Here is a 12,572-nt window from a genome sequence, read left to right as displayed (position 1 = left end):
ACGAACATTTCAAATTTCATATTTAAAAAAAAAAATCATTATGAACCACATTTAACAAATACTTGCAAAACTAAGGACTAATTTCTCACAATGTAACAAACTAATGTTTGATTTTTTTTGAAAGAGCAATTATATTGAGTGTCCAATTGTACTTCAAAACTTTTTCTCTCATAAGGAAATACTTATACTTTCATGTCAAAAAAATCAAGTAATACAACATGTGAAGCCCAATGATATTATTGGTCTAAAATTTCACTGTTCACTTATTCTCGTCACAATGAAAGCAAATATATATACATAGTGGTGTTATTCAGTGTTTACAAAAGCTACAAAACTTGTGTGGCCCAAAATAACCAAACGAAAACAACTAGTGCTCATTCTCATCAAATGGATCCTTCTCTGTATGAACACTTATCTTCAAAACTTCAACCCAATCCAATCATCTGCGTCTGGCCCTTTCTCTGATCATCTTCAACCCCATATACCTAATAATATATATAAAGCCCATAATTCTTCTCTTTAATCATCACATCACGGCAATAAAAAACAAATAAAAATTAAAAATTTACCTTCCAAGCATCATTAAGGTGGCCTGAGGGTTAGTTCCTGGAGATACACCAAACACTGATCCATCCACAACACGAAGAGACTCAATCCCTATCACTCTGAGATCGCCGTCTACCACACTCCCCACCACGCATCCGCCGTGATAGTGCCATATCGTGCTCACCGTCCGGCGACAGAATTCCTCCATCTCACCAAAGTTGCTCTCGTCAATCGGCAATGCCGGCCCCACGAACCTGAAATCCTCGCCCCCTAACCAGTTTCTGAACTTGAAATCTCTCATGGCTCTGCTTCTCAACACCTCGCTGATCTTCCTTGTCCCGTTCACGCACCTCCCGATGTCGATAGGGTTGCTGAAGTAGTTGAATCTTACAATCGGATTCAGCTTCACGTCCGTCGAGGACAGCCGGAGAAACCCGCTTGACACCGGCCCTGCTATCTTCGTCACTATGGAAGCCACCATGATGTAAATTGGAGACAATGGCGCTCCGATGAACAAGGAGTGAGGGAAAGAGGAAGTGAAGGGGACGAGGTTCGAGGATGCTTCAATGTAAGCCCCTGAATCTGTGATTCCCACAACTTCTATCAGAGAGGACTCTAGTGGAATCGAAGGGACAATGTTGATCCCATTTCGAGGATTATCGTAGAGATACTGTCCGACGTAGGGAAGATGATGGGCCACCGGAATTCCCCACGAAGATAGATAAGGTCTTGAACCGATCCCACTCAGAAGAAGAAGTTGAGGGCTTCCAATGGCGCCAGCACAAAGAATCACCTCGCCATTGTCGCGAGTCATAGCATGGTGGTGCCTGCACAGCCATGAAAATCTCAAGCTTCAAACACTGATTACGTCGTTCTTGAACGATTCAGAAGATTGACGATGTGGTTAATCTATTAATTAGTTACCTCCCTAATTGGTCACGATAAACAACACCTATCGCAGTTTGCTTCGAATCAGCAAAGGAAGAAGACGAAGAGGCAAGAAGAACTCTCTCGACGCTAGCGTAAACAGCGACTTTGATATTAGAAGCCCTGGCATACGATAAAAGATCTGCAGAACTGTGTCTTCTTCCTGAGCTATCGAATGTTGATCCTCCGATTTTTGTTCCAATGTAGTGATCTAAACTGAAACCATTGTAAGGATCAACGCCGGCTTCGAGCAACGCGTCGCGAACCGCCGATTGCCACGTCTTGAGCTGTGGTTCGAAGACGATGGCCTTCTCGACCCACTGGTATGATTCATTGACGAGCTTGAGGTCCCACGAAAGACCTGAGTTGGCGAAGAAGTCGGCGTCGGCTCGGCTGTAGAAGCCGGCGTTGATGGCGCTGCTTCCTCCAAGAACGCGTCCGCGGGCGTTAGGGACGCCGTCTTCGGAGGTGAAGGATTGCGCCGGAGAGTCGTAACTGTTGGCGTCGTTGAGAGTAGTCAAGAAGCCGTCTTGGGTCATAAGGTTGGGTTTGTCATTGGGAATGCCGCCGCGTTCGAGGACAAGGACGCGGTGTCTATAGGACAGAGTGGCCGAGAGGGGACAGCCGGCAGTGCCGCCGCCGACGATGATGTAGTCGTAGTAATCTTCCGGTGGGAAGATGGTGGCGTTGGAGACGAAACTCAGGTAACCGGGTAGCTCTGACTCCGATCAAAACAGAATGCAGGGAATAATTCAGAAAGATTGACAACATTTGTCTCGAGAAAATGAGAAGGAAAATGGATTACCTGGTTCAGATTGAGGTTCTTGAGCACAAGAAGCAAGGATCATCGAGAAAGGGAGACAATAGAGTAAGGTAATGGTGAAACGTGTGGCCATTTTTCTCGAGAGAGAATTTTCTTGATGATGATTCTGAGTCGGTAGAAGATGACTCTGTTTTACAGTTAAATCGGTTGCTTATTGAGTTCAATTATCCACTAAGCCATTTTTTTTTATTTCAAACTTTTTTACAAAATTATTTAAAATAATCGTCATTTTTCTGTTTAAATTTACCGAAAGAAAAACTCCAATATCATATATTCTGCTCTCTGCCAGTATTTTAAAAAATAAATCCTAATTTTGTAGATTTTGTAAATATAGTTTTTTAATAAAATTATAAAGTGCATCATTTATTGATTTAAAAATGAACAATGGTCTTTGCTCATTTCATCGTGGTTTAAGTTGCTGCATGGCAACTTCTATTTCGAACTTAAATATATAATTTTTTTTTGCCAACCACTTAAATATATAATCATTGTCTTAAATCAAATTATAACTATTCAGCACAATTAATGTAAATTGATTAGCTATTAAAACCCTTCCATTATTCAACAGAGTGACGCACATTTGTATATTAACTAAACCAGGATTGACCATTGATGTTTCAAACACAAGTGTTACTCCCACCGTTAGGATTTTTCAAAAATTTCGAAAACTAATAGGGATAATTAAATGTACTACTTGAAAATGCTTAATCTTAATGAGTAATTTTTTTCCAACAAGATGTATATTTAATCCAGCTTTTTGTAGAGTAGGCTTATATTTCTTGCAAGGGCCAAGTTTTAATAAAGAAGAATTACTTTGAGGTCCTACCTAGTATAATTAATTACTTTTACATTCATTGGCAACTGAGCTTAAAATATTAACAATTTAACTAAGCTCAGTTTTTAATGAATAAATCTAAGAATAATTAATTTTATTGAGTGAAATTTGTATATAATTCTCTTTTTTAATGATGGACTCTAAATTGATAAATAAAGCTTATGGTTTAAGCCTATTAATGGCTTACTGCCGAGCCCAAAAAGATTGGGGCCGACAACTTTGGACCTTTTTTTATTATTAAATGAATTTATATTTTTAAAAAATGTCACTAAATTTTATGTTTTCTGAAAGGTAAAATTTATTTATTTTATGTAATTGTATCTTTCTAATTTTGTGCAGGATATTTTACTTTTTTTTTTAGTGTAATGGGAAAATTCAATAGCTATGAGAAAAAAATTGTACAAGATTTCAAAAAGATACACTAAAAGGCAAAACTCAGGAAATTACATCAAACATGTATAAGTAAAAAAGCATCTCGAAGTGTGATCAACAATAGCACTAATCTAGAAAAAAACACTGATAGGGATAAAAACTTCATCAATGAAAATGCGTCTGTTCCTTATATTTTAAAGTTTCTAGCAAGTAATACTTAGTTCAATCTTTCAAGAAATATTCAGTTGAAAATTATGCAGGCACTTTATAAATCAAAATTGAACCAAGATTGTGAATTTTTGCCAAAAAAATTAGTGCAAATGTCAATTGGAAATATTTTTTTCTAGACAAATGTAGTAAAAGGGCAATCTCTGAAAGCATGATTGATATTTTCAACATTAGAATTGCATGAAGAGCAACCTTGGCTAGGGTCATCTTTCTTCTCAATTGTTTCGAATTAGTGAGGAGTTTACTCTTGAGCAATAACCAAATAAAAGTATAAACTCTCTGAGCTATTGGTAACTTCTACACTTTAGAATAGGTCATGTTAGTTAGATTTCAATAATTGAGTTGAATTGTAGTATAGGTTGATTTAATAGTAATTTGCCAGTATCAGTACAGTTAAGTTGACAGAGACGCTAGATCTAAGTAAGAATATTGCTTGCCAATAAATGTTTAAAGATACTCCATCTCAATTGACTGTGGGCATCAATAAACTCTGAGATTGGCTTCATAAGATCATCCCTTTTAATTTCAGCAAAAGAGAAAAATCTCAAGGGTCCATAATCCTCTACCCAATAGTCCCACCGGAGCTTAATATGGTTTTCGTACATGATATTTTATTGGGTCTTAGAATTTGAACTTTAGTTATGCTTGGCGTTCACAGAGTAAAGGGGCGGCAGATACAGCGGTGGCGTTATCGACATAAATGCAAGGGAGAATTTTAGGATATGGCCAAGGATGTGACATAATAATAAGCAAGGTTAAAATTTAAAATTTCAAGTCAGTAGGAATGAAATGAAATTAATTTAAATAATGAAGAAATTGAAATAACATCTATTTAAACATTGAAAAAGTAGTTGTCAGATTTACATGTAATGTTGAGAAATTAATAATTAAAGTTACTATAAATTTAAATAAATTAATTGAACAAGTCTTTTCATTTTTTTTAAATTAAAAAGTCTAATTTATAAGTAATATTGGAGAATTAATAAATAAAATTGTGATATTAACAATTATTATTGCTTCATAAGTCCAAATAAATTGATGGAATAAATCAATGATTATCAAATTAAATAAAGTAATTTACAAGTTGCGTAGGAAAATTAACTAATAAAGTTGGAAAACTAATAACTAAAGTTGCTTCATAAGGATTGAACTAGTCAATTTAGATTCGGTAATTATACTTAGTACAGACATTTTAAATAATTAAAATTTAAATTAATGGTTCAAATAAACTTACTCATTCATTAATCTTAAGTAGAATATAAATTCATAACTATTGATTTAAATTTTAACAATTTAAATGGTACCAAAACTTAACATTTATAATAAATACAGTCAACGAATTTAAATCCACAACTAGTATCTATGAAGTAACTTCAATTATTAATTTATCAATTTTAATTGTTAATTTCCTAATGTTACATGTAAATTTGAGCACTATTTTTTAAAAAAATATTTAAACAAAGGTTAGTTCAATCTTTTCATTATTTAAATTAATTTTATTTCAATCCTCATTATCTAAATTGATATTTTAGATTTTAAAGAGTTTTATTTATTATTATGTCACATCCATGATACTCTTCTGGAAATAATTTCTAAGTCCAATGTTAATGCCACTAATGCCAGAATGCTTTCAGCGAGTGAGCGTTCTATGACAGCCTTGCCTCCAAAAAAACATTCCATTGCCAAGGGAGCTGTATGGTACTATTGTTCCTATCCCAGGTTCCCTGAATGTGAAGTCATTAGGAAGACTTACAAAGGATGAAGAAAAACGATTAAGTCATCAAAAGATTCGACCTTATTTTCCATTTAAAAATATTTCATATTTTTATACAAATCTTATTTTTTAATAAAATAATTATTTATTTTTAAATTAATTCTATCTTTTCATATTACTTCAACTAAATATTCTCTAATAAATATAAAATTATTATCAATAGGGATACTTTAAAAAAAAAGACAATAATTATATTTTAAAAGACTAAAAATACTTTATATTTTTTATCATTCAATTCTTTAAAAATATTTTATATTTTTTAAAACGGGGAGAGTATTTTACAAACATAATTTTCATGCTGAAATTGAAAAGGATCCAGCTCCAGAACTTTAGCGTTGTTGATGCAGTCAAGCGATTGCGCGCGCGCGCAGAGAGAGAGAGAGAGGAGAGAGAGAGAGAGAGTAATTGCAATGTGTTGAGGCACAACGTTTATTTAAATTCAATGACAACAATGAGGATGAGATTGCTACAAATGTGATCGTTTTGATTCTAAAATGTATCAAAATCAACTTCAAAATTGAAATAGGTCCTGATCCTATAATTTAGATTTTATATTATTATTTAATCTTTAAATTTTTATCCTCGTTAAATATTGGTGGAAAAAATATATTAATGACATTTGTAATTTTATATATTTAATATGAATAAAGTTAAAAAGTTATTAAATTTTTAAATAGAATTAAGTTTTAAGGATTTTTTTAATTCTATTAAAACATATTAAAAATAACTTATAAATAAGATCAAATGAGTATGTACTAATTTAAAAAAAATAATTAAAAAATAATGAGCTTGAGTCTTTATGGGCTAAATCCTAGTCTTAACCTCATTTGAGTTGGATTTATGGTTTCCTAAATCTACCTTTTCTGTGCATTTGTAATCCTCCTAAAATTAGAAAATTCAAATTATAGCCAAAAAAAAAAATCTTTTCAAAATTCTGGATACAAACTGAAATTTCCTAAAAATCTTGATTCGTTAAAGAGATAATCTTATTAAGAAGCATTTCCATTACCATGCATGGATCAGCTCGATTCACATTCTTATTTGTAAGTTAATTCACACAAACATTATCATCTCTTAACACATATTTGACCAAAATCTCAGCGTCATCATTTAGAAAATTAACACCATGTTTCAACTGCCAATGTTCAATTTGACTGTGTTTAAGAAATCTTGCAATTGTTGGCAAATAGGAATCAAATCACTTTCCATAATGAGTTTCTTCACAAATCTTGAGCCATGATAAATGCTCACAACTAAGCTTTTAAGGGAGAGCAACATCCCAAGTCACACATGAAACTAGCCAATCAATTTCCATCCTCATTTTAAAACAAGCTCCTACATCCTATTCGTTCGATATGCCCTTACACTGATCCATTCACATTTAGTTTAACCCACCCATAAGGTGGACATTCCTGCCTAACTTTTGTTTGAGTCAAAAGTACACAATAAAAATCACTCATAAACAAACTATTATGCACAAAGTTTGCGAAGCTCGTGATCTTCTTAACTGACTCAATAGGATTAGAGTTTGTATTATTGAAAATATGATCATTATAATACTTCTAAAGAGATTGGATAATATCCCCAAAAACAATATCCTAAGGAGAAAACTCATGATGCATCTTGCTATTGAGATTTCAATAAAACCAACCACATTTGTTCACTTGCCAGAATAAAGTCCACTCTTCAGTAAGGATTAATTTTTTGCAAATAAATTGAGCAATCTTACAATCTCTTAGAATGTCTAAAACATCTTCCACTTCAAAGGCACATATATCATACAACATTGAAGAGCCAAAGATTTTGTTTTGTTGTGCAGTCATAATCCTCTTGTGTAAAGCCATCCGCATGAAAACTTGAATCCTTAATGGCCCCTTCCATTTCCACACAATATTCCAAATCTGCTCTTTAGCTTCGGTACGAGCACTTTGAAGGACATTATACATAAAAGAAATTGTAAATTGTGCATTAGCTTGAAGCATCCATTTGAAAGTATCATTTCCATTAATATTTTATTTATATATATATATTAAAATTAAATGTTAAAAAATATAAGACATTTTAAATATTTCAATATATAATTAATGAGTTTTTTCAAAGTTTATACTTAATAAATAAATTATTTTATATTTATTTTTAAGTAAAATATTCTATTACATAACGATAAATAAATATTTAATTAATTTATTAAGAGATACTATTTAAAAATTCTTGATTTAGCGAGAACAACTAATCCTCCTAAAACACAAATCAAAGCTTAAATCTTGGAAGAGGACATTTAAAAGAAAAAATCGAAATTTCTTTTTGTTTTTTTTTTCACTCCTATTTTCTTTCCGCAAGACCCAGCTTCCATTTTTGTCTTCTGCAGTCTAGATAATCCTTTCCGTCTCATCCTTTATAACTATTTTTATTTTTCCTATTATTATTGCCAAAAATCATGTAATGTAGATAATACACGAACTTCGTTGAACATCCAATTTTCGAATTTTATAATTATACGATGACTATTTTGTCCACCACAAAGGTCAAATACTAATTAAGATCAGAAAACGAATCTCTCGCTCCCAGTGCCGTGATTTGCATCGGCGAAATAAAACAAAGCATAAAATCATCGGATTGCGATCAAATCTTCAAGCCTCCTGGCCTTTCATCGTCGACAAGGTTTTTGTATTGCGGTGAGTGTCCTTCAATTCTCTATCATCAATTTACAAACTCAGTTGGATGCATCTTTCTTTCCTAGTAACCTTTTCATTATGAGGATTTAAGATATAGCTGAGCCTGAGGATTGGATTGAACTTGCTATGTAGAATTCTTCAACCCCTCCAACCAAAGAAGTGGAAAGCCTGGGATGTTGAGTGTGGGCGGAACTTTGTTCTTTATATTGGGTGTCTACGCTCTGGCTTGAGCCTATGTGATAACTGATTCTTACTTGTATTGCAGTCCTATTCATTTACCAAATTTACACTAATGGGTTCAATTTTAGTGGGTTGAACTCTGTTATGCTATTGAGGTTTATTACTCGATAGTATTTTTCAGAGAAATGTCAAGTAGTCTTTTGGATTTTCTTTCCTTTTCATTTATTGTTATGAAGCACTGATTCTTACAAAAGAAGAAGCCATATTGTGTCTAACATGTAGCCAACAATCACATTAGACATGACATGACTAAATCCTGTCTTATGTCCTTTATATGTATTCTTGCTCCTTGGATCTCTATAGCAACCTCTTGTTGTTACAATCTGAGCTGGTTAAATGGAAAATTTGGGTTTCCATTCCACCTTTAGCCTTGAATTAATGTGGCTTCTGAGGTTAAGTGATGTATTAATTTTCATTTTAAAGTGAAGGTTGTTGCTTCTGAATAATTTAAGCAGAGTTTGTCATTCATTGCTTTAGTGATTGCTGCAGAAGCAGGGTCAAGAACTTTTCCTTACTGTTTAGCATGGATCTTAATGATCTTAACAAGGTTTGGGAAATTAAACCCCTCAAGAGAATTGGAGAAGATGAAGCAAGGAGGATTCTTGAAAAGATAGCTAAACAGGTGCAGCCTATAATGAGGAAAAGGAAATGGAAAGTCAAAATTCTTTCTGAATTCTGGTACTTTCTTATTCACCTACCTTTGTTTTCTTTTAAAAGAAAAAACGTACACTTTCATATTAGTTCTTGCTGTCTAAAACATTAGAATGCAGTCCTGCCAATCCATCTCTTCAAGGTCTGAATATAGGACTGGGTGCAGAGGTAAAGCTAAGATTGCGGCGGCCTGACCGTGAATGGGATTTCTTCCCTTATGAGCAGATTGTTGATACTATGCTACATGAACTTTGCCATAATGAACATGGTCCTCACAATGCTCAGTTTTATAACCTTTTGGATGAAATCAGGAAGGTAACTAATGCTTTGTGCTCTTTCTAAAAAATATGTTCCCTGTGCTGTGTATGGTGAAATTACATGTCATCTTCTTTGGGAAAGGATTATTTTTCTGGTCTCTTGTGGATGTTGCTCATAGATTTACAAAGGGAATGGAAAGCTTTTGGAGAGGAAGAGTCTTATTTCCTCTTTTGACTGAGGAGATCTCTTGTCTTCTGTTTTCGTCCTCTTGTCTTCCTATTAATAAACTTTATTTTTCTTTTGAAAAAATTGATAAAATAAAAGAACAGTTAGAAGTCATAAATCACAACTGCTGCAGTCTATAATAGTACATATGGTGCTAATATTACATGTGCTTTGTAATTGTAAGGATATGTTTTTACCTTTATTTTGAAGTTTTATTTCAATAAAGATATCAAGTATCTATGGCAATATAATACATTTGTTGCTGCTGTAAATGCTAGGATTTTAGCTTCCTCTATATAGCATATAAATAAGCCCATTTTGCTTAGGATGCATCCACAAACCCAAGCTACAAGAGAAGTTGGGGGAGGCACGTTGGTGCTGAGGTTGTTGTTACGTTGTGTCATAAAAAATTGTGTATAGTTGAGGTCAACAAAAAAGTGTTTGGTTCCATGAATTATTAGTAACTTAACACAAATCACTGGGTAACTCATATACTTATCTCTTAATATTTGGTCCTAGACACTTTTGTGTGCTTCATGCAGATTCCACTTGCCTGTAGGAATGTGAAGATCTGATGGCCAAAGGGATCAGTGGTACTGGGCAAGGATTTGACCTTCCTGGGAGACGTTTGGGTGGATTCTCCCGTCAACCACCTCTGCCATCAGTTCGCCAGGCTGCATTGGCTGCAGCTGAAAGCCGAGCACACCGTGGGGTTTTATTGCCTTCTGGACCTCAGCGTTTAGGTGGTGACAACAGCATTAAGTCAGCTTTGAGTCCAATTCAAGCTGCTGCTATGGCTGCAGAAAGGAGACTGCATGATGACATATGGTGTGGATCAAAGTCTGCAGATGGTGAAACACACGTTCATGAGAATATGAGTTTGATTGGACCTTCTGGGAGGCACAGAATGTCCTTGAATTCTGATGATAGTTCCATTCAATCTAATGTGGGTGGAGAAACAGTAGATGGTGGAGCAGAATGGCAGTGCAATACTTGCACCTTATTAAATGAGGTACAATGTGTTTATATGTGTTCTGTAAAGTTGTTGGAATATTGTATTGATGGTTTTAAGTTGGAGGTTTTTTTTTTTTAAATTTATTTTTGTGCTTAACATTTCTGCTGCATTGCTGTCTGCTCGATAACAAAAATGTTGACTTTATCATTTGGATTTTTTCCCCCACCTGCACCCTGATCATGCAAATAAACAGCTGGGGCTTGGCTTTTGGCCAGTCACAACATATGATAAATCTGTCTGGTCCTTGTGAAACTTGAGTACATGCATTAATGATGGAATACTTGCAAAGATGTAAGCTGTTTATTGGTGGGAAACAAGTGAACAGATGCAGGTTTTTTCTTGGAGGCTATTACTTGATTGGCCTATTTTTGTCTGATGAAAAAAATGAAAATAATTGATTATAAGAACTTAGAACCACGCCCTCAAAGGCAGCTAGAACTGAAGGTTCTTGAAGGCCCCGCATCAGAATTCATCCTTCTGATGTGGAGACTCGAGTTCTATATGTTGCAATTGTGTCCAAACAACATATAAAAGAACTCATTGCACAAATTTATTTCTTTAGGGTTATCTCTTTCTTTTCTATTTTTATAATGTAGTGCTGAAAGACTGAATAGAAATGCAAGGGAGACTCAGATAAACGATGCTTGCCCTAAAACATAATAGGACATGAAAGTTGCTGAGCATTTTTTCTAGTCTTCCCCCCTCTCTCCACCCACACCATCATATTGATCAAATCAGTTGTAGTTCAAGTTCAACGCCAAAGTTTGCTCATCGCTAAGCATAAATTACCTATCTTCTGAGTTTGACCTCTGAAATTTTGTTCCATAAAGCATGGCATTTATATGATTTTTGTTATTAGTAACAGCTCCTCTGTTGAAATATCTCTATAAATCAGCTAATGCATGTTCATGAATGCTGGGTCTCTTTATATACTTTCATTGCATTGACAGAACTAAAGTGCGATGATGTCTCGGTTTGTTGCAGCCAATTGCCCTTATGTGTGAAGCCTGTGGAGCACAAAGGCTTGTCAAGTCCAAGATGTGGTCTTGCAAATTCTGTACACTTGAAAACAGGGTTGAGATAGATAGATGCTTAGCTTGTGGAGAATGGAGATATTCATCTGGCCCACCAGTCTCAATTCGTGGGCCATACGTCGGAACCTGAGTCTGACTGGACCTAAGGAAAGAAGGTCAACCTATGCAGGCTTCTTGGCAACTTAATCACATGCCCTTTGCATGTACATTATTTAGCAGTGATACCCTTGTATATTGAAGAACTATGTGAATACAAATATGTTACACTGTATATTTCGGTGACTGAAGCTGTTGGTAGAACGTGGAAATACAATAAATGCTTGTTTTCAAATTAAAATTTGTTTTAGTTGCTTGAGTGGAGTCAGGAAGAATATTCGTTGTTAGATTTATTTCAACCTTCATCTCAGGGATCCAGACTTCATACCGTTCAAGGGATTTCAGTTTTGTTCGGTCCAAAGATCTTATTCCTCCATTTCATTCAAGTGTCGTGTTGCCCTTTTGGATTTTATTTGAGAGTATTGAAATCCCTTGAACTATGTGGAATTTCAACCTCATCTTAGTCGTTAGATTTATCTTAAGATTCAGATTGAAAAGCCATTTGTTTTCATGTGTGCCTGGCATCCAGAGCCCTTCAAACCCCATCTCATCCTGATTGGGCCAGGTCAAACCACAACGGTAATAAGCCCTCTCAATATTAAAGACAATTACATATTAAAGCTTCTAACAAGTTGAGCTACATGTTAGTTGAAAAGCCATTATTATTTCATATGAAAAAGTGCAGTTTCATTGAATATATAATGCCATTTTGAACCTTGGAGGACCGATGGAGATGGAGCAAAAGCTTGAGAAAAACTTTGAAGTTATTAAATGAAAAAGTCATACCCTTTGAAATGGTATTTTAAATGATTTTTCAAATGGGATCAGGAGTGTGAACACAGCGGAAAAGGACGAAAGAAGTTGACTTGAGTT

At 34.5% G+C, this 12,572-nt stretch overlaps 2 protein-coding genes across 8 annotated transcripts; one reads left to right on the top strand and one right to left on the bottom strand.

The window, feature by feature from the left end:
- Window positions 1-209: 209 nt before the first annotated feature.
- LOC129295005 ((R)-mandelonitrile lyase-like) lies at window positions 210-2,434 on the bottom strand. The gene is made up of 4 exons (XM_054933487.1): window positions 2,279-2,434; window positions 1,471-2,191; window positions 570-1,373; window positions 210-485 (listed from the first exon to the last, which is right to left on the bottom strand). The coding sequence occupies exons 1-4, from the start codon at window positions 2,367-2,369 to the stop codon at window positions 440-442; spliced, it is 1,662 nt and encodes a 553-aa protein (XP_054789462.1). The 5' UTR covers window positions 2,370-2,434; the 3' UTR covers window positions 210-439.
- Window positions 2,435-7,961: 5,527 nt separating this feature from the next.
- On the top strand, window positions 7,962-11,878 carry LOC129294996 (DNA-dependent metalloprotease WSS1-like). Of its 7 annotated transcripts, none has more exons than XM_054933481.1 (6): window positions 7,962-8,180; window positions 8,313-8,812; window positions 8,916-9,098; window positions 9,191-9,386; window positions 10,114-10,566; window positions 11,520-11,655. In XM_054933481.1, the coding sequence occupies exons 2-6, from the start codon at window positions 8,757-8,759 to the stop codon at window positions 11,523-11,525; spliced, it is 894 nt and encodes a 297-aa protein (XP_054789456.1). In that variant the 5' UTR covers window positions 7,962-8,180; window positions 8,313-8,756; the 3' UTR covers window positions 11,526-11,655. The 7 variants fall into 7 exon arrangements, with proteins under 7 accessions (XP_054789456.1, XP_054789450.1, XP_054789453.1 ...); XM_054933475.1 differs by having other exon boundaries at window positions 7,967-8,180; window positions 11,554-11,878; XM_054933478.1 differs by having other exon boundaries at window positions 7,969-8,180; window positions 8,313-8,416; window positions 8,910-9,098; window positions 11,554-11,873.
- Window positions 11,879-12,572: the final 694 nt, after the last annotated feature.

Source organism: Prosopis cineraria, unplaced genomic scaffold (genome assembly GCF_029017545.1).
Source record: "Prosopis cineraria cultivar Desert tree isolate PC_DT_omini unplaced genomic scaffold, ASM2901754v1 PC33, whole genome shotgun sequence".
NCBI classification, from domain to species: domain Eukaryota; kingdom Viridiplantae; phylum Streptophyta; class Magnoliopsida; order Fabales; family Fabaceae; genus Prosopis; species Prosopis cineraria.
The sequence above is the reverse complement of the archived record's forward strand: the minus strand, read 5'-3'. Positions and strand labels throughout refer to the sequence as shown.

Coding starts and splice junctions, on each gene's coding strand:
- LOC129295005 (XM_054933487.1), bottom strand. CDS start 2,369: ATGGCCACACGTTTCACCATTACCTTACTCTATTGTCTCCCTTTCTCG. Junction 2,192..2,278: donor AGAACCTCAATCTGAACCAG/GTAATCCATTTT, acceptor GATCGGAGTCAG/AGCTACCCGGTTACCTGAGT. Junction 486..569: donor ACCTTAATGATGCTTGGAAG/GTAAATTTTTAA, acceptor ATATATTATTAG/GTATATGGGGTTGAAGATGA.
- LOC129294996 (XM_054933475.1), top strand. CDS start 8,757: ATGGAAAATTTGGGTTTCCATTCCACCTTTAGCCTTGAATTAATGTGG. Junction 9,387..10,113: donor TTTTGGATGAAATCAGGAAG/GTAACTAATGCT, acceptor ACTTGCCTGTAG/GAATGTGAAGATCTGATGGC. Junction 10,567..11,553: donor CTTGCACCTTATTAAATGAG/GTACAATGTGTT, acceptor GGTTTGTTGCAG/CCAATTGCCCTTATGTGTGA.